General features: G+C 41.2%; 1 protein-coding gene and 1 pseudogene across 5 annotated transcripts in view; one reads left to right on the top strand and one right to left on the bottom strand.

Annotated features, from left to right (window-relative positions):
- SIDT1 (SID1 transmembrane family member 1) overlaps positions 1-21894 on the bottom strand; it is a 101549-nt gene that overhangs the window by 26398 nt on the left and 53257 nt on the right. For 3 of the 5 annotated variants that reach the window (XM_062176764.1, XM_062176773.1, XM_062176757.1), the window contains exons 5-10: positions 20941-21042; positions 19567-19650; positions 17627-17714; positions 16461-16532; positions 15967-16060; positions 12029-12072 (exon numbers count right to left, since the gene is read on the bottom strand). In XM_062176764.1, the coding sequence (XP_062032748.1) occupies positions 12029-12072; positions 15967-16060; positions 16461-16532; positions 17627-17714; positions 19567-19650; positions 20941-21042 (484 nt within the window). The remainder of the gene's footprint in view (positions 1-12028; positions 12073-15966; positions 16061-16460; positions 16533-17626; positions 17715-19566; positions 19651-20940; positions 21043-21894) is intronic. The other 2 variants (XM_062176780.1, XM_062176790.1) reach the window with 2 other exon arrangements.
- LOC133771851 (cytoskeleton-associated protein 2-like) lies at positions 4702-6614 on the top strand (annotated as a pseudogene).

Here is a 21894-nt window from a genome sequence, read left to right as displayed (position 1 = left end):
TGACAGACAGTTTTGTGAATGTACTGTTTGGTATCTTGAACTATTTCAAGGAAATATATTTTCATTGAAGAAACATAATTAAGGATATTCTAAAAATATTCTCACTGCAAGTATATGCTGATTTCTTCATGAAAATATTTGTCATTACAATTTACGTTAATGTTACAGTGCGTAACACATGTGAAAGAACTGAAAGCCTTAAACAATTCCCAAGTTGTCAGAGTGCACTGTCTTCATCTGGCTCTAGAACTTCATTTCAACCGGTGGGCAGAAACTTCCTCTAGGAAGAAAAATAATTATATCCTAAGCTCAAAACATTTAACCAGGTAATGAGAGACAAACCTGATAGGCTTGGAGACCAATTTCAGTTCTCTCTTTGGTGGCTTGGCCGAGTGGGCTCCACTGGACAGCAAGGCTTGGGCCAAGGCAGAGTTCTTGGCAGGCAAGGCCATTTTCAGGGCTTACAGAAGGCAGATCTTGGCCCTCAAAATGCATACTCTCTGGCAGTTTTACCATGCCTGAAAATCTAGTAAAAACGCATCTCTGCCAACACATTTCCACCTTTCTTCCAAGTTGAAGGCAAAAAAACAGGTTACTTTCAGACTCTTAAGTTTGAGAAATCAAATCTTTTGAACACAGAGCAATATGTGAAGATACTGTGTATTATTTGACTCTTTTTGACTTAAGCCCGATGTGGCCAAAGTTACAGTACAGAGCTTTGCTGCTGCTGCTACTATTGACTCTACCAAGACCTGACACTATTTCCACCACCACCAGAGATGTTCCTATTGCTAATGCTTTCATTATAATGCTGCTAGTACTATATCTACTAATGCTACTGCTGCTATTACTATATCTATGACTGCTAATGTTTATTGAAACCTTACTATGTCACTCTTTCAAGTTCTTTCCAAGAATTTACTCTTTTAACTTCTCTAACACTCTAAGAGATGGGTGCTATCATTATTATCACCATTTTAAAGATGATAAAAGAGAGGTGCTGAGACGTAAAGTTATTTACCTGTTTACTTAATATTGGGTGAACAGTTGGTTCATTCTGTTGGTCTCAATCAAAGTTCATCTTTTTAAAATAGGGTTTATTGTAGCAGTTTAAGATGTACAATATGATATTTTGCTATTCATAAACATAGTGAAATACAGGTAAACAAATTAATATATCCAACACTTTCCATAGTTACCCCATCTTTTGGTTATTGTTATAAGACCCAAAATCTACCCTCAACTAAGTTTCAATACAGAATCTACATTACTATTAATTACAGCTCTCCAGCTGGACTTCAGATTTCTGGACTTAGCCATCCTACATAACTCCAAGTTTGAACCCTTTGGTCTACTTCTCCTCATTTCCTGCCCTTCCCTGCCCTTGGTAACCACCTGCCTATTCTCTATTAGACTTCTTAATTTTTAAAGATTTATTTACTTATTTGAGAGGTAGAAAGAGAGAGAGAGAGAGAGAAGGAAGAGAGAGAGCTTTCATCTACTGGTTCATTCCCCACATGACTGCAATAGCAGAGGCTTAGCCAGGCTGAAGCCAGGTAGCCTGGAATTCCATCTGAATCTTCTTTGTGGGTGGCAGGGGCCAAAGTACTTGGGCCATATCTACTGCTTCTCAGGTGCATTAGCAGGGAGCTGGATAAGCATAGCAGCTGTGGTACTAACTGGCACACAAATACAGGATGCCAGCAACATAAGGAGCAGCTTAACCCACTCCACCATAGCACCAACCCCTGACTTCTTTTTTCAATTCCACATATAAGTGAGATCACACAGAACTTTTCTCTGTATTTGGTATACTTGACATAGCATAGTGTCCTCTAGGTTCATCCATGGGGGATAGTTTACAAATGGCTGCATCTCCTCCTATTTAAAGATTGAATAATATTCCTTTATATATCTTTATCACAAAGCTTATCTTCTTAATTAAAAAGAAACCCAGAGCCAGCACTGTGGCGTAGCAGGTAAAGCCACTGCCTACAGTGCCAGCATTCCATTTGGGTGCTGGTTCAAGTCCCAGCTGATCCACTTCTGATCCAGCTCTCTGCTATGGCCTGGGAAAACAGGAGAAGATAGCCCAAGTCCTTGGGCCCCTGCACCTGCATGGGAGAACCGGAAGAAGCTCCTGGTTCCTGGCTTTGGATTGGCACAGCTCCGGCCATTGTGGCCAACTGAGGAAGAGTGAACGAGCAGATGAAAAACTCTCTCTCTCTCTGCCTCTCCTTCTCTGTGTAACTCTGACTTTCAAATAAATAAATAAATAAATAAATCTTTTTTTAAAAAAGAAAGAAACTCAAGGGTTTTCCTTCAGTAAGAACCATTGGTAGGAAACATATTGCTTTCATGGCAGCTCAAGCATAGATTTCAAATGGGCCACAGAGGTTGAGGCTCATTTATATCTCCACTTTAATAAACTCACTTTTTAAAAGAGAAAGCCCAACATTTGTTTTTTAGATTGGCTGCTGCTGCTGCTTCTCCTCCTCCTCCTCCTTCTTCTTTTTAAGATTTTATGTATTTATTTGAAAAGTAGAGTTATTGACAGAGAGAGGGAGAGACAGAGAGAAAGGTCTTCCATCTGCTGGTTCACTCTCCAAGAGGCCACAATGGCCAGAGTTGGGATGATCCAAAGCCAGGAGCTAGGAGTTTTTTCCAGTTCTCCCATGCAGGTGCAGGGCCCAAGTCCTCGGGTCATCTTCTCCTGCTTTCCCAGGCCGTAGCAGAGAGCTGGATCAGAAGAAGAGCAGCTGGGATTTGACCTGGTGCCCATGTGGGATGCCTGTGTAGCAGGTGGAGACTTGGCTCACTAGGCCACAGCACCCGCCCCTGGCTGCTGCTTCTTGTGAATGACTCCTGGTTGCGGTAGTTCATTCTGGTATCTTCCGCTTAATTCATTGTGGAGAGGGAGTCTCTTGGAGGCCTCTGTTCCCAGTCTTTTTTTAAAAGAGATTTGTTTATTTATTTGAAAGTCAGAGTTACAGAAAGAGAGGGAAAGATCTATATACAGAGAGGCCTTCTATCTACTGGGTCACTCCCCAGATGGGCTGCAACAGTTGGGCTCCAATGTTGTAGTCTTATTTTTTTCCCTAGTATCTTTTCAGTTAAGCTCTTTAACTTACATTTCTTGTTTAAAATGGCTTGGATAATTAGAATAAAAATAGGGGAGGTGGTTTATAGATTGTGACTCATTTTAGATATTAGGAATAGAAGAAGCTGGGTATGGGTTATGTGGAAACTGTGTAATGTCACAATTCTTGTCTTGTAAATCTAAAATTATTCTGAATTAAATAGTCAAAATGGGATTTGATTATTAAAACATACAAAAAGTAAGTGAAGAATGACACTAAAACCACAAAGCCGGACTTTTTGGTATTTTGGTGTTACTGGGAAGCCCTCTGGTCCAGGAGAAAGACGTGTGCTCAGGCAAATCCTGGTGTTCCATTGAGGGGAGAGGTCAACAGGGTTCGTGTTTTATGTGTGTGTATTCCAAAGAAGAACAAAAACGAAAATCAAAGCAAGTGAACAAACAAAAACACTCACTGTTTTGTTAGGTGACAACTGCATTAAAATCACAAAGTTAGCTCGAAGATCTTGATGAGTCACTGATTTCTGCACTCTGCTGTGGCTCACAAGGGAGCCTGATCTTGTCTGCATGTGGTTTCCAGCCTTGTACACTGTCGGGCAATTGCAGTACTGTGGGTTCTGTGCTGGACAAGATTTTCATGTGCAACACAATTGCCAGCACTTAGAAATGTTTTCACTCTGTGGACTTTTACATGCACAATGTACAGATGAGATTGGGTGACACTGGATAACGACATTCTGTTAATTTTGTTTATGTCTGAGCACTTTTGAAAAAATGGACATTTTGAGATTCAATGATTGTTTACAGCCTTTGTCTCTACTGTAGAGGAACAGTGTTTTTTGTTTTCTTATTATTATTTGTTGAACTCTTTACTTAGTGTGGGGTTAATCTCATGAGTATAAAGTTAACTGAAAGTAAATCATCATAACAATTAAAAGAAAGAGGAAGGAAGGAAGGAGGAGGCAGAATGGAAGTGTGGGCTGGAGGCAGGGTAGGCTGGGAAGTATCACCATGTTCCTAACTATCACTGTGTTTCATGAAATACATGAAATTTGTTCATTTAAAAAAAAAGACCTAAAAAAAAAAAGAATGCAAAAACCAAATCAGATTCTCCTCAACTTCAAGTATGATCACAGTTTTAGGAGGGAAACTGAACTGATATTTAACTGTAAAGTATTCCAAAGGCAGGATCACACACAAGATTTCAGTTGACAGGACAGGCCAAGATGTTGTGGCTGGAAACAGCAGACGTATCAGCTCAGGAATGATCTCGTCTGAACCAGGAGACTTGTGTGAGTGTATACTTCTCTGAGGACCAGGCCCTCACCATCTGCCTACTTCACTAACAGAACAGGATACGCGTGCATGCTTAGCCCTTATGGGAAATGCCCTATGTGAGAGGAAAACGTTCATTTCAGTTTAAGCATGTGTGAATCTTTTGGGGCCCCCTCATTGACAGCTGTCTTGCCTCCTTCGGTCTCTGAAGACTCAGGAGGCTGGGAGCTGAAGAGCGGGCCAGGATGATGTGAATTTTATTTTTATGCCGATTGGTATCCACCCCAACCAGCCTCGTGTTTTGTTTCAAAAGTTGAGGAGAAAGACGCGCATCCTCCGACCGCGGCTGCTATGAGCACGCCGGCCGTTCCCCGGGACCTGCAGCTGCCCCCGAGTCAGAGGGCCCAGTCCGCGTTCAGAGAACAAAGGAGACAGAAATTCAAGGAACATCTGTTAAGAAGAAAAACATTTTGTTCATACAAACAGGAAAATCAGACATTATCCAGTTGTGGAGATAAGACAGTGATGACGTATGAGATCCAGGACAAAAGGAACAAAAGCTCTGAATCTTAAAACAAAAATGGCTGATACAGAAAATCTCGAGGTCCTACAGGGGACAAAAATACAACAGTGGACAAAAATTATGTTCCTTTAAAGCTGTCTAATGAATTAAACAACTCAACCACAGTAATTGACGCAAAGAATTTTGGTGATGATAATCAAGCTATGCAGTTGTTATCAATTAAAGATGATCCCCAAAGTCAACATATGACATTAAGCCAAGCATTTCACCTTAAAAACAACAATAAAAAGAAACCAGTGACTGCAGAAGAGCCAAAGCAAGATGCTAACATGCCCAAAAAACCTGTGCTTGAAGCTTACTGTGGTCAAATTGTTCAATCTAAGATTAATTCTTTCAGAAAACCTCTACAAGTCAAAGATGCAAGTTTGACAACAACGAAACTTGCAACTACTGTCTCTAAAGCCACAAAGCCTCAGCCTATAAACACTAGCAGTGAAACAGTGAAAAGTGAGCAACCCTCAAATATGACAGCTGCCACTAAATCTGTGAGTGCTACATCTCAGAATACACAACTTGTGAGACCTCCGATTAGAAGTCACCATGATAATACCCAAAACACGGGGAAGCAAAGCATCAGTAGAACCTTGGCCAACGTTACCATCCGGAAAGGGCCTCGGGAAAAAGAATTATTACAATCAAAAACAACTTTATCTAGCATCAAAACTGCTTCTTCTCAGGACATAAAAAGAAACAAGGCACTGTCGAGGCATAGCATCTGAAATGGTAGCCAAGCATACTTCATTTCTAATACCAAATTGGTAGAAAAGTCAAAACCCGTTGACCAGCAGAGACCTACTATAGCAACAGCAACCGTTAGTAGTAGGTCAGGTCAACCCAAAGAAACTACAGAACAGAGAAAAGCTCGTCTGAGTGAGTGGAAAGCTGGCAAAGGAAAAGTATTGAAAAGACCTTCTAACCCAGTAGTTCAACAACCTGAGCCTGAGGGACAAGCTGAAAAACCAGTGGGGTCCTTCTGGACTACCATGGCAGAAGAAGATGAGCAAAGACTATTTACTGAAAAAGTAAACAAGACAATTTCTGAATGCCTGAACCTGATTACAGAGTGTAAAAAAGAAGATGCAGTTTGAAACGAATTCTACATATAAAGAGCTGAAGTTTCTTACACCAGTGAGACGTTCCCGTCGTCTTCAAGACAAGACTTCCAAATTGCCAGATATGTTAAAAGACCATTATCCTTGTGTGTCTTCACTGGAGCAGTTAACAGAGCTGGGAAGCGAAACCGACGCTTTTGTCTGCTGTGCTAATGTAGCACTCTGCACGATGTTCTCCGAGACCAATACAACAGAAGAAGAATAAAGCGCTGATGAAGAATGGGGTTTTATTCTTCCTGAGTGTTGTCTTTTGTGTGGCTCTGTATTTCCTTTTGGTCTGGAGATGGCTAAGTCCCTAAGTATTCTTAAAAGTGAGCTCCTTTCCTAGCATTTATCTTATAACGGGCATTACCTTTCTATGCAATGAAAACATAATCCTGCCTTGTAAATCTCAATACTTTTCTTTAAAATAAATAGTTTAAAACAGCTAGTTTACTGTGTTCCTTGACTATAAACAGGTTTGGTCATGTTAGCTTCTTTACTAAATCTAAGTACAGTAAGATGTATTATCAGAAAATAAAATATTCTTGATAAATTTTCTAGTTTTGCGGTTTTTTTTTTTTTTTGACAGGCAGAGTGGACAGTGAGAGAGAGAGACAGAGACAAAGGTCTTCCTTTTTGCCGTTGGTTCACCCTCCAATGGCTGCCACGGCTGGTGCGCTGCGGCCGGCGCACCGCGCTGATCTGAAACCAGGAACCAGGTGCTTCTCCTGGTCTCCCATGGGGTGCAGGGCCCAAGCACTTGGGCCATCCTCCACTGCACTCCCTGGCCACAACAGAGAGCTGGCCTGGAAGAGGGGCAACCGGGACAGAATCCGATGCCCCGACCGGGACTAGAACCCGGTGTGCCGGCGCCGCAAGGCGGAGGATTAGCCTAGTGAGCCGCGGCACCGGCCCTAGTTTTGCGTTTTAAAAAGTTGTGATAATTTTCTTTGATTGAGTAGAACCAATTCCCTTCAAGTATAAAACAAGGTTTAGCTTGCTTTTTCACCAAATTCCTGTTACCCAGACTGTTGTGCCCTGTTGTGTCTCTTGGACTGCTTGTGGTTCTTCACTGTCATTTTCGTCAGTGATAGCCTGTGTCTATTGTCTCTTGGCCTCTTTTACTTATAATTAAGGTCACCAAAAAGGATAAATAGCCTATTCCTAAAAGAGGGTTCTTTGTGTAAGAAAGACAAGAAGCCACATTTTGTAGATATTTGAAACTTTAATCTGAGTTCCTTTTATAACTTGACTACCTAAAACATTAACTTCCATAGCTTCATTTGGTAGTTTATGAACTATTGGAATTGAATTAGGAAAGGGAGTATATAATATTTAATAAATTTCTGTTGAGGTATCATTTCTAAAATAGTTAATATTTATATTTGCTTTCTCCTCTATAACAACTTTACTTTTCAGTCATGACTCCAGCAAAATAAAATTTACATACTGTAGGATCTCTGTCTTTAATGTGCTGTACACTGTTATTTAATGCTATAACTAGTAACTCCAACAGTATTTTTTTCACTTTGTGTTGCTATATGGGGGCAAACTGTTGAAATCTTTACCTAATATATACTAAACTGATCTTCTGTATATAAAGAGAATTGAAAATGAATCTTGATGTGAATGGAAGGGGAGAGGGAGCGGGAAAGGGGAGGGTTGCGGGTGGGAGGGAAGTTATGGGAGGGGGGAAGCCATTGTAACCCATAAGCTGTACTTTGGAAATTTATATTCATTAAATAAAAGTTTAATAAATGAAAAAAAATTTACATACAGTAAAGCATTTTCTCTCCATATATAAATCCACCAATAAAGCTGTTTTGTAAGTCCCAGAACTAATATTTTCATTTCATACATCCTTTTGTAACTCTAAAGTTTCAGATAAGTGAATTGTAAAAGATTAGTTTAAAAACTATGTATGTAATATGAGTGTGGTAAAAATCATATACTTAATCTTATGTATATTCATTACATTTGTATAATATCTCTCTTCTATTTATTGTGTTCTTATGTTCTAGAGGGTAGGATTTTTATTCTTTTTTAACTGCGTACCTGATATGTATATAATAAAAATATCTGTATAAAAAAAAAAGTTGAGGAGAAAGTGAAAAAAACTATTAATATTTGCGAAGGAATGTAAAAGTGAAATACCTCTTGGAGCAGAAAGTAGACAAGAAAAGCCAAAGAAATTTGGGAAAAGAAGAGCAAACCAGGACTGGATTTGAGTCTCATTTCCACAGAACTTGGGGATGGCTTGTGCTCCTTGGGTCCCGCAAACTCTACACACTCCTTGTCTTATTGCCCTCAGACCCTGCTCTTTGCTAAGAGGCTGATTCAGGAATTGCTGTATCCAGAAAAGGATTGGGCTGGCTATTTCTGTTCTAAAATCTACAGCCTGGTCAGGTTTGTCAAACTCTCTCACTTGAGAAGATAATCTCTTATGCTGCACCCTAGGTGCATGGTAGTGGCTCGTGTGGCTTCAGAAGCCTGAGAGGGAGGCCTCACTAGTCTGTCTTCCCAGTTGGTCACTGAATTTCTGTAGAACCTCTTTAATAAGGATGAGAAGTGAGGCGTTCCTCCCCTTTCAGAAACTGCCCCCAGCATTTTCTGTGGCTTTAAACCCTCTGGGTGTCTCCTGCAGCTCTGACCTCCACTGAACTTCGGCTCTCTACAGTCACACAGTGCTGGCCCCAGGAGCGAAAGGCATTTCTGTTTCTCCGATGGTTCCTTCCCTGAATGTAGCATATCAGCTTTCAGAAACGGACCTTATTTACCTCTGTTTCTCATTCTCAGCTGGTTTTTCAATGCTATGTTCCAAAAGCCTAAAAGAGCCACTGACTAGTTCTATAGGGCAAACTTGACTTCTGTTCATGTGGTACTAGATGTAGTACCATCTTCCCTGTCCCTGTCTTCTAACGAGGGGTCCTCATCCTCTCCCCATTTCAAAGCCCATGTTGGTGAACACTCCAACCCTCCACTTCCTGCCGCACTGGCGTTTGGTTCAGGTCTCCCCACTTGCGCCCATCAACTGATGTGTTTCAGTCCATGGTTCTCAGGCGGGGGGTGGGCGGTGGGGTGGGGAGTGGATAGTTTTGTCTTCAAGACGATATTTTGGCAAAGTCTGGGGACATTTTGAGGTGCAAAAGGAGGAATCTAGTGGATGGGGGTGAAGAGTGATACACATTCTACAGAAACAAGAGAACCAGGCAGGAAGTCAAACAGGAATAAATGAGCTGGGAGATTTCCCTGCACCTTCTGTCTCAACAGCCCTGCACCGTAACTCCACTCCTCACATGCCAATCCAGTGTATCCACTTTCCCATGATGCACCTGCATCCAATCTAAGACTGGAAAGGAGGAGAGGCCATGATGCCACGTGGAAGTTAAACTCCATGTGGAGGCTCCATGAAACTCCCAGAAAACCTCACACACACTAACTCTGCCCAGACTCCACCTTGATTGTATATTCAACCAGGGACTACTCCCTACCCATAAAGGAACTGCTGCACACAGGAGTGGCCCTTTCGGCTTCTTGCTCTTGCTGCCGGTTTTCTCTCTCCTCTCCCACGTCTCTCCTCACAGGCTTTTCTCTGGCCCTCTCATATAGGTATCACTCGTGGCATTGCCCACGTTCATGAGTGTGTATTCAATCTCTCTTTCACTTTGTCAAACTAATGGTTAAGCAAGTTATACTACTGTAGTCTTAATGATCTGTGAGACAATTTACTGTATATGGGTGAAATGGGCATTTTTCCATTCAATTACTGTTTATAGCCCTTGTCTGTATTCTCACTAAACTGAGGTCTTTTTTGCTTTTTACTTGTTAAACTTCTTATTTGGTGGTAGTATTAAGCCTTTTTTAGTGTAAGATAAATTTAAAATATGTTATCCCAAAAATTAAGAGAAAAAGAAAGAAAAGGAGAAGGAAGGAGGTTGGGAAGGAAAGCGGATGAGGGAGGGATGGAGGGGGAAGAAAATATCATTATGGTCTTAGAATTGTATCTACAATGCATATTGAATCTGTTAAAAACTAATAAAAATTTTAAAAAATACAATACAATAATAAAACACATAAAAATCTTGTTCTCACTAATGCACCTCACTTATGTCTCTGGTTTGAATTCTCATTTCAAAGTGGGGCAAGGACTTGGAATAAAACCAGGAAACATATTCCCATAACACTACCATGTGTGCAATAGCCCCCAACAACAGAGAATTATCAGACCCACAATGTCAACAATATTGGATTTGAGAAACTCTGGTCTTAGACAAAAAGAATCTCTGAATTCTAAAAATACGGTTGTCTGATGTAAGTAAACCTATTTATTCCTTTGCCGTAACAGTAAGTAAATGATCCATCCACCCATGAAGGACCAGGAGAAGTTTCTGGGAGGTTCTGAAAGTCTTTCCCTCTGACGTCATTATGTGGAGGTGTAAGCCTTCACCCTTCTCCCCACCAGCCTCAGGGAGGGAAGCAGAGTCAGGGGAGTAGGCCTGAGCAATTGGGCTCAATCCATCCTGATGCCTGGGATAGGAGCCCGCTACTGCTCAAGTGTCCTTGAGACACATTCTGTTGTTGTTACTTGTGGCCACATGCACCTTCATGATATGTCTTTATTCTTCTGGTCACTCATTTATTTCTTCTCATCCTCAGAAGGGTGTCCCTAAGTCATGGCTAGTTTTCACAGCCTTCCTGATCTTGGACAATGGTCTAGCTCAAGTCCCAGCTCTGTCCACTTGGGCTGGAATGTTCAGGAGATCCTTTTGAATGTGGAATTGCTTTAATTATGATCACAATAATAAAATGACTTCACCCATACAACAAAAAATAACAGACCATCCATTCAGAGGGTACCCAAAGGGATCCCATCAACTTAATTTATGCTTAAATTCAATTAGGTCTAAAATAATAACAAACTTGGGAGCATTGTAGGAAAAGGAGAACCAGAGAACTGACAAATTCATTTAAACATTTTATGAATAAAAGAGAAAGTAGCACTTAGCATTTTAAAGCTACAAGAGCAGGTGTTCCTTTACAGTCTCTTATATTGGCAGTTGAATGCTTAGTAAAACAAAGCGTCTGGGTGGCTAGAAAAATAGACATGCTGACATTAAGGAAGATAAATGTGAAAAAAAAAAAGCAAGCTCTCCAGCAACGGGAGAAATGTTGCTGCTGGGTGGGGGCAGTGGCTGAGTCTGCGTCTTTCTAAGATTCTGTGGATTCACTTCACTGTAGAAACACAACACTTTACATCTGCCACAGGCAACTTAAAAAATCAAGTCCCATTTCATCATCCTTTGCTACATTCTCTCTCTTTGTGGTACAGCCTATGAGCGCTGAGGAATTCATGCTGACTACTGCATTTCAAAAAGTGAAGGCATTTACATTTCAAGCTTTGATAAAAGGTGAGACAACTAAATTCTTTTGTTCCAAATCTCAGAGTGTAAGAAAGTGTCTGCTACAACGGGTCGGATACGGAATTATCCTGGATTCCCCAAAGTTGTTATACTCTTTATTATACTTGTTAGTCCCAAATATTTCAGTTTTCTAGATACTTTAAAAAGTCCTTTACCTCAGTTTGGGAAAAGCGAACTCTGTGTTAGAGTTGACACATCAAATTCTTACTATTGTTGGCGAATTAGCTTTGGGATAAGATAGGTATGAACAATCACATGCTAGAAAACACCAAACTTTTAACATAAAATATGAGTGGTTTGTAAATAATCTGTGGATTGTTACAAGAGACATGCCAAGGTTCTGGGTGTGAGCTCCCTGTCTCAATAACCATCAGCCATAATATTGGTCTTAATCACTCATCTTTCCATAAAAAAAAAACCCTGCCAATTTGACCACTTTGTGGGATAGGAACCAAGGGAAGATTTGAAAATTGCAAAAGGTAGCGACAAAGGAAGCACCAAGTGGGATGGCAGCACACTATTTTATGTCACTTTGAATGTAAACCAGGGATTTTCTTACCATCATTGGAACCAAAGCTTCCATCAATGGATTTCCTGTGAAACCTGCAAACAAGCACATATACACACTACTAAGATGGTGAAGACCTCAGCGTTTTACATTTGTTCCCTATGGACTTTGTTGCAGATTTTTCTGCTAGGGTCTCTTAAAAAATGGGCCTTTAGATACAGAGAATTTGGAACCCTGATACATCCCCCCCTGCTGGTGGGGATATAAAATGGTACAGTCACTTGGGAAAATCATTTGACAGTTTGAAAAATAGTTTGACATTTCCTCAGGAAGTTAAACAGAGTTACATACAACCAGCAATTCCATTCCTAGGCATGTCCATCAACTCATTCATCAGTTCTCAGATATAATTCTCTCCTGTAAGCTACTTCTGTCTCTATACATGTGCCTATTATGGACATCTCACATACACAGATTCATGCATCTGTGAATTTTTGACTGGCTTCTTTCCCTTGGCATAGTGTTTTCAAGGTTCATCCACAATGCTGCATGTACCAGTAATCCAGTACTTTCTGGTTGAATGTATCCCTTGGGTGTATATACCACGTTACATTTATTTGCTTGCATATGATAGAAGTTTTAGTGGTTTCCACTCTTTGGCTATCATGAATATCACTGCTATAACATTTGTATACAAACTTTTGTGTGGACATGTTTCCAGTTCTTTCAGGTATATACATAAGAGTGGAATTGCTGGGTAAGTGGTAATTCTATGGTAATTTTTTTTTTTTTAAATTTTTGACAGGCAGAGTGGACAGTGAGAGAGAGACAGAGAGAAAGGTCTTCCTTTTGCCGTTGGTTCACCCTCCATTGGCCGCCGCGGTAGCGCGCTGCGGCTGGCGCACCGCGCTGTTCCGAAGGCGGGAGCCAGGTACTTATCCTGGTCTCCCCTGGGGTGCAGAGCCCAAACACTTGGGCCATCCTCCACTGCACTCCCTGGCCACAGCAGAGAGCTGGCCTGGAAGAGGGGCAACCGGGACAGGATCGGTGCCCCGACTGGGACTAGAACCCGGTGTGCCGGCGCCTCAAGGCAGAGGATTAGCCTGTTGAGCCACGGCGCCGGCCCTATGGTAATTTTTTTTTTCCAAACTGTTTTTCACAATGGCTGCAAGCAAGAACTACTTTATATACACACCAAAAATGTATCAGGATTCCATTTTTTCTACATCCTTTCCAATTCATTGTTTTTCTTTTATTTTCTTTTTTTAAAGATTTTATTTATTTATTTATTTGAAAGTCAGAGTTACACAGAGAGGAGAGGCAAAGAGAAAGAGGTCTTCCATCCGCTGGTTCACTCCCAGATGGCCGCAATGGCTGGAGCTGTGCCGATCTGAAGCCAGGAGCCAGGAGCTTCTTCCAGGTCTCCCATATGTGTGCAGGGGCCCAAGGACTTGGGCCATCTTCCACTGCTTTCCCAGGCCATAGCAGAGAGCTGGATTGGAAGAGGAGCAGCCGAGACTAGAACCGGTGCCCATATGGGATGCTGGTGCTTCAGGCCAGGGCATCAACCCGCTGCGCCATAGCTCCGGCCCCTCGTTTTTCATTAACAGAAATTTATGACAGCTGTCCTAGTGAATCTGACATTTCCTGGTAGTTGTGATTTTCATTTCCCTAATGGCTAATGATATTGAAAATTCTATCATGTGCTCATTAGCATTTGTGTATCTTCTTTGAAGAAACGTCTGCTTAAATACTTCTTCTATTTTAAAATAAGGTTACCTTTTTTTAATCACTGTGTTGTAAGAATTCCTTATACAGTCTGGAAATTAGACTTTTACCAGATATACTGATTTGCAAATATTTTTCTCCTATTTTGTGGTTGTATTTTCACTACCTTGAGAACTAACCATTACCTCATCCAAAGTCACAAAGGTTTACATGTATGTTTTTTCTAAGAACTTTATAATTTGGCTCTTATAGTTTTTTTTTTTTATTTTGAGTTAATTTTTGGATGTGTGGTGAAGTGAAATTATAATGTCATTCTTTCTCAAGTCAACATCTAATTGTAGAATAATTTGTTGAAAAGAATATCCTGGGGCTGGCGCTGTGGCGTAGCAGGTAAAGCCACCACCTGCAGTGCCAGAATCCCATATTGGCGCCAGTTCAAGTTCTGGCTGCTCCACTTCTGATCCAGCTCTCTGCTATGGCCTGGGAAGGCAGTAGAGGATGGCCCAAGACCTTGGGCCCCTGCACCCACATGGGAGACCCGGAAGAAGTTCCTGGCTCCTGGCTTCAGATTGGCTCAGCTCTGGCCGTTGCAACCAATTGGGGAGTGAACCAGCAGATGGAAGACCTCTCTTTCTCTCTCTGTCTCTCCTTCTCTCTCTGTGTAACTCTGACTTTCAAATAAATAAATAAATCTTAAAAAAAAAGAAAAAGAAAAGAATATCCTTTCTCCATTGAATTGTACTGGTACCCTTGTCCAAAACTGATTAACTATAAACATAATGGTTTATTTCTGAACTTTCAACCCTATTCCATTATTCATACATATATATGTATATGAATAATTTATACACACACACACACACAGAGCCATGCCAGTAGATCATGCTCAACGACCAGCTGAGATCCTGAGCCCAGCCTATACTGGCAGAACCTTCTGGCTCACACAGGCTTATGAGCAAACTTAAATAGGAAATAGGTATTGCTATATCCCACTGGAGTTTTGTGCTTTTTTTTTTTTTTTTTTAAATGCAGCAGCATTGCGGAAATGGGTAACTAATGTAAGCATCAAAGGGAAGGATGAGTATTTAGGATCCAGCAGTTTGAACTCAATGTCTGGCAGGGCAGTTGAGAAGAACAAAGAGGCTGTGGATTTAGGGCTTGGCCCAGGGTCTGCACACTCATTGTAGGGTGATCAACATCTATCTGTAGGTGCTTATGTCCTTCCTTGCTTTCTTTATCAAAATGAATTCATGAATTTCTAGCTCCTTCCAGTGGTTTATAATCCATTATCCTCAGTTATTTTTGTGCGCAACATCTCCCAGAATTGGCTGAGGGTGTCCTGAGGTTTCTGAAGGCAATATCTCAACTCAAAACTTTCATCAAAGTCACAGAAGGGAATTTGTTCTTGAGTCAGAGCTTGGCTTGTATCGCTGATGGTTCTGTCACTGCGGTAGGGAAGCTTTTTACAGATGGAGTTAATCTCACAACTCTGTACAGGCTTTGCTTTCTTTATATGTTCAAGAGGAGAAAAGAACATTGTTTACTGTAACCCTCTTGCTATTCTTTTGTAGTTGCTTCACAGAGAGCACAACAAAGAATGCAATTCTCAAGGTTCAGTCCTGCTGAGAGGGGAAACAAGACCGGGGCTTTGATATTAGGGGCTCCAAACTCTTGAGAAGGGGGTTTTCCTTCATTGAATTACAGCACAGTCATCTCTGACCCCCACCCCAACCTTTTCTTAAATCTTCCAGGGACACTTTACTGAATAACAGCAGGAAAGCAGCTGCTAATGTATATCCAAGCATATTACTTCTGTTATTGATGGGACCTCAGGATTGATTTTAGGCATTCAATTTACCTTCTGACAAACTATTTAAAGCTCTTTCTAAATTTCCATGTTAGGAAGAACAGATCATTTCCTATATTTTGTAGGAATTACAGTGAGTATTTTCTGAACCAAAAGTATACAGATTCTTTTTGTTGAGGTTTCGTTAACTATGAAAATAACCAACACCCTACCAGCACTTCCTATGTGCATGACATTGATGTAAATATGCAAATTATACTGTTCTGTGAGGTAAATGATTCACTCATCTTGCAGATAGGGGAACTGGTAGCATAGAGAGGTTACGCAGCTCTGCAAAGTCAGAGTTGATGGCTGAGGTCAAACTGAATCCCGTGACTATGGGCCTGAAGCCTGTGGCTGATGATTGCACAGAGGTAGGGAGAGGGGTTAACATTCTTTAATGTTTTCAACCTACCTCACGTAATGAACGAACACAACCAGCAGGCATCCCAAGTAGAAGGATAAGAAGATGAAGGCACTGAAGAGACTGGCTTTCACATAGACGGATTCTGAGGGGAGAGAAACGACTTTGGTCAAGTTGTCTTCAGGAGAAGGAGGACTCTGGGATGGGGCAGCTTAAAGGGCCCACCGCCATCACACTCATTCTTAAATTCTAAGAAATTTTCTTTCACCACAGCAAAACCGTAAGAGGTTACCCAGCATGAATCCAAAGGGACTGTTTTTCCAGGAGAGTATTTGTCGCTGGATACCGGAAGGGACTGCTGTATCCAACTCCAGAATTGAATTCCCTTTCTTTTGAGGAGGGTTTAATGTTCTGATTCCTTCTTTTATCTCTAAGGTGAATGTACTCAGGTTTTCTTGTGATGATTCTCTCCAGTAGGATGACATTAACACTGCATTCTAGGACAGATTTCCTAACATAAGACTCTTTCTAGAGCCAGCACTGACCTTTAACAGAAGGGACAATGGTCACTTTAAGGTTCTTTGTTCGTTGCAGATTCCACGTCTGGTTCTCCTTTTCTGGTAACAACAACAAAATAGCAGAGTGCGATGGTTTAGATACCAGATTTTCGGCCTCTCATATGAACAGTTGTTTTTTTTTTTTTTTTTTTTTAAAGTACCAGAATTAACTCTGGCTGCTGAATCTTACTTTAGCAAGAACTGGAGAAAAAGTCTAACCCCCACCCCTCAAATCACTAACATCCCTCTTGGTTAAGACTCTCAGTTTGGCCTTTGTTTGGTGCATTTTGGTAGCATTTATGGATGCAACTAAGATTGCAGCAGCCTTTCTCTGCTATCTGGACATCTGAGAAAACAGCTGAAAAACGCAGAGTGCTGCCTCTTCCTTTGGTTTGCAGTCTTCTAGCCAGTGACAATTTTTTCCTCTATACAGTCATCAAAGGATTGTAAGAACAATAGACTTTGGTAAAATTCTAGATCTCTGTATTTCAGAGATGAACACAATAGCAGAAATTTCACCTGAATCTCAAGGGAACCATGGTGCACTCAACAGTAAACAGCCTCTGTATTGGTTACATCAGGCTCATCAGCAGCTGACGTTTTCAATCAACAGACCACTGCATTCCCAAGGTAGTTACTGAGTGGTTATCCATAGCTATCAACACTATGCCTACGAGCTCACCCAACCACTCATCAGTGAAATAAGCTGTCTACTTCATTCTCTATTTTTGAGAATAACTTTGGCAACTGGAATGGAGAATTTTTCTTGTGTATCCTTGTGGAAATGACATCTCATAAACACAAGTGACTTCATTATTGTTGGCTACCAAGCTGATCTTAGGAGCTGGGTCTTTGATCCTTTATGTAAGACTAGCACTTTATGATAGTAATTTGTTGAGTAAAGGGCCAACTGAATGAACTCACCTTACACGGCCTGAAGGAATGCAAGACTGAAAAGATGAGATGTGCCAAATGACATTTTGTAGTTTCAGAAATACATTTTGATTAATGATTTGATTCATTTTATTTTTTCTTGAGTATTTCTCAGGCTACCTTGCCATGTCACTGGTGATGGATCCTTACTTAATGGGAACTAGAAATGAGCTTTTGACTTCCCTTTCATTTCCTCCCCAGTATTCCTCATTATTGCTTACCCTGGATGAAGAATGAGCCTCCACAGGCATAATCTTCAGGCTTTATCACAAACACCACGAAGAACTGCTTGCCTGGAAAATCCTTTTTCTGCATAAGACATAACAACATTATGATAGGCAGGTAAGAGAGAAAATAAGAAGGGAGAATGCCTGGGGCCGAGGTGGGGGGTGGGGGGAGGAGGGCAGAAAGGAAGATCTAAGAAAAGTTCACCACTGGCCCCTAGCTCCATAGAAAGGACTTGCAAATATCCATGATCTTTTCCAGATTATCATAATTATTATACCCAAGAAATTAAGTAGATACATTATTATGATTTCTATCTAGTTTGTGCCCACTTAAGTGCTAAGATCTATAATATGCACCATATAAAAACATCAACAGCCATGTTTAATAATTAATACTGGTAGATTATTTTATATTAAAATGTAATGATAAATAGTAACTTTCCTCACAGTCACAACATCAGCAGTTAAATAAATAATTTAAGTGAGGGAGGCAAAGGACCCAAGTCATAAGATCTGAATTACAGTCTGGCTTTCATTTTCTTTAAGTGTGCTTCTCTCTGTGTCTCTTATCCATGAAGAAGCATGTTGACAGGTGATTTTTAAAAGTTTATAAAAATATTTATTGAGAGGCAGAATGACACAGAGAGAGACAGAGACAAACATGTGCACACACACACATACACACACACGCAGCCCCAATCTACTGGTTCACTCCCCAGATGTCTACAATGACTGGGGCTGGGGCTGGGGCTGGGGCTGGACCAGGGCTAGGGCCAGGGCCAGGGCCAAAGCTGGGAGCCAGGAGCCAAGGACTCAATTCAGGTCTTCCACACAAGTGGCAGGAACCTAATTACTTGCAACATCACTGCTGCCTCCCATGGTCTGCATCAGCAGAAACCTGAACTTAGCATCAGGAGGTAGAAATCAAATCCAGGCACTACATTGTGGGATGCTGGTATCTTAACTGCTAGGCTAAACCCTAACTCTCATAAGATGATCTTTAAGTTCCATTATAGTTCTATAACTGTCAGAGAGCTTTGCTAAAAATCCAAGAATAATATGATCCTAACTCCTCATCCATAAGGTAGACATATACTGATATGCTCTACTCATCATTAATTTAGTGTCCTAGGTGATATAAAACCTGAAGTTCCCTATTGTGGTTATTTTTCTGTCCCTTTTTATTTGGGACCATATAACGCTGGGATGCTATGGAAGAAATAAATGCTAAGAACAAAAGAAGATATTTGGGATATCGAATCATTTTTGAAGTCCTCAAAAATGAAAGCCTGACTAATGAAGTTTTGAAGCTTGATCTCTACATTAACTAACTTTTCTTCATTTTTTTGCTTGTTAGTCAATTAAAAGCATCATCTTAACCTTGGGGAAGAGGTCAGGCTGCAGGTATGTTAAGTAAGTACTTCCCCAAACGCAGGGATAGAACCATGCTGACATGACATGCATCTATTTGTGCTATAAAATTACCATTGAAATAATACTTTAATTATAGACACCAGAAACAGATAAATTGCTGTACTGAACCTGACCCTTGTGTCCAGACTTGAAGTCCTCTTTTGGTGACTGTTACTGGTACAAATTATTAGAATCTGTTTAATTGATTTAAGTAGATCTGATAAATTTCACACCAAATCAGCACCCCCAACAAGTAGACTGTAATCTTCTGCCTTTACCTCTCTGAGTCATCTATCAGATTTATGTGCCAAGGGCCTGGGGTTCTCAAAAAACCCTAAGGGCAAAGGGTACCTGGGGGAGCTGCATTATCTACCATCACCCAGGCATAGCAATCTCACTTTTCAAACTAATCAGAAAGAAACACAGTGGTTGGCCATCCCTTTTGGAAGCCAGTCAAGTAGGTAAACTGACCATCTATTGCAAATTGTCATTAACAATAGTGACCACAGAGGCATTCTCACCTGTAGTGTGATAGCAGCTTTCTTGGTCATGGACTGATAGACACCATTAAATTCCACATTGTGGTCAAGATCATACACTGGACACTGCAGCATATGAGAGAGATAAAAGGAAAGCATCATGAATAGTATATAACATCACACCACACGCAGATCCTACCTGGGCCTTTCCATTTGGGTCACAGAGCAGAGGAGTCCTTACCAAGACAGAAACCATGAAAAGGTTTCCCCTAAACTTAGTGCCTTGTCCTCCGAAGTCAAAGTCACTTCATATCAAAGACAGCTATGAAAAGTATATAACTCCTTTCCATTTTTTGTTAATACCACATGAGACAGAAGGAATCTAATGCTATGACACAATTTTTAAAGATTTATTATTTATTCACAAGTGGGAGTTACAGAGAAAGAAAGATCCCCCATCCACTGGTTCAACCTCCAGGTGGCTGTAATGCCCAGGACTGGGCCAGGCTGAAGCCAGAAGCCAGTGGCATCATCTGGGTCTTTCGTGTCAGTGGCAGGGACTCAAACACTTAGGCCATCTTCTGCTGTTTTTCCCAGGCCATTAGCAGGAGAGCTGGATCAGAAGTGGAGCAGCCAGGACACGACCTGGTGCCCATCTGGGATGCCAGTGCTGCAGATGGTGGCTTTACCAGCTGTGCCACAATGCCAGCCCCATAATGTTACAATAAATTGTGAAAACAGAACAAAAGATAGTTTCTATCTTATGTTTCTTTTGACCTCCATAACTTGGTCTTCTTTGTTCTTCATCGTGATCTGCCCTCCTTCCCTCCCTTCCCTCTTTTCCTTTCTTTCTTTCATTTAATTTACTGAGGAATTAACTGATCTTTCTCTATCCAAATCAGTATTTGTAAACACGGGCTGCCCACTTGTTTGCACAAGATACTATTTTATTATTCAGCAGATTTGAGGGAGATACACAGTAAGTAGATGACAGGGCCCCCACCCCCTTTTCATTTATTCTGAGACAACACAGTGCTCCACATCAGCAGGCCGACAAGTTATCAGAACTCACCAGCCGGCGCGGCGGCTCAATAGGCTAATCCTCTGCCTGCAGCGCCAGCACCCTGGGTTCTAGTCCTGGTCGGGGTGCCGGATTCTGTCCTGGTTGCACCTCTTCCAGGCCAGCTCTCTGCTATGGCCCAGGAAGGTAGTGGAGGATGGCCCAAGTCCTTGGGCCCTGCACCCACAAGGGAGACCAGGAGAAGCACCTGGCTCCTGGCTTCAGATCAGCGCGGTGCACCGGCCGCAGCAGCCATTGTGGGGTGAACCAACGGTAAAAGGAAGACCTTTCTCTCTGTCTCTCTCTCACTGTCCACTCTGCTTGTCAAAAAAAAAAAAAAAAAAAAAAGAACTCACCATGATATTCTGGACCGAGACCACAGAACAAGGATAAGCCATTTCGGATACCACTGTAATAATAACTGAATCCACATCTTGGGGAAATTTGTATAGAAAATACTGAGAATAAGAAAAGGAAAAACATGAGTTGTTAATAGTAAGAAATGTTTATAATTACAAACTGGAACTCAAACAATGTTCACAGGAATAGGATTGTTTCACCTATTGTTAGGCACCAGGTTCGCTATAGATCCCATCAGTCAACTATGCATCTCAAGCCCTGAACAACTAACTGCTCTGCCCAGGGCCCTGTGCCAGACGGCAGGAATACGACAGGGAATAAAGGCAAAATAGCAAATAGCAAAATACAGTGTGCCATTTCATTGCACGGGGTGGTCATTTCTTTCTTGACTACACCTTGCTATACTTCATTTTCATTTCCTACTTAAAAAGTATCCCCACTCGCTTTGAATCAAGGGCCCATGAGATGTTATATAAAACAAGATTTATGTCTGTGCTCATTGTGAAACATGAAGCTCTACCTTGAAAAGCAGACACGCCTGTTCTTCAAGAATTTAACCACCTCACCTGGGCAAGAATGAGCTCCAGACCAACCCTTCCTCTAGACATTTTGCTAAAGTATCTACTTCCTGGCTGGAATATTCTGAGAAATTATTCAGATTCAAAGCCTAAGGCCTACAACTAACTCCCTTGAAATATATTTGCAATTTTGGCCAGGCCCAGGTAGTTTTAGAAAGTATTTCTCAGATATTACCAGACACAGAAAGTGCTACTTACTTACTTGGATTGTGAATCTACTGGGAATATGTATTAACTCTAAGTTTTAAACACGTAGCTACCAATGAAGGAAGGGGAATTTTGCTTAACGGTTATAAATTTGATAACTCGCTGAGAAGCTATGTCAAGTTTGTGATTAAGATTTTGAGGGGGGCCAGTGCTGTGGCGTAGCCA

This window comes from Lepus europaeus, chromosome 2, assembly GCF_033115175.1.
Source record: "Lepus europaeus isolate LE1 chromosome 2, mLepTim1.pri, whole genome shotgun sequence".
Lineage (NCBI taxonomy): Eukaryota > Metazoa > Chordata > Mammalia > Lagomorpha > Leporidae > Lepus > Lepus europaeus.
The sequence above is the reverse complement of the archived record's forward strand: the minus strand, read 5'-3'. Positions and strand labels throughout refer to the sequence as shown.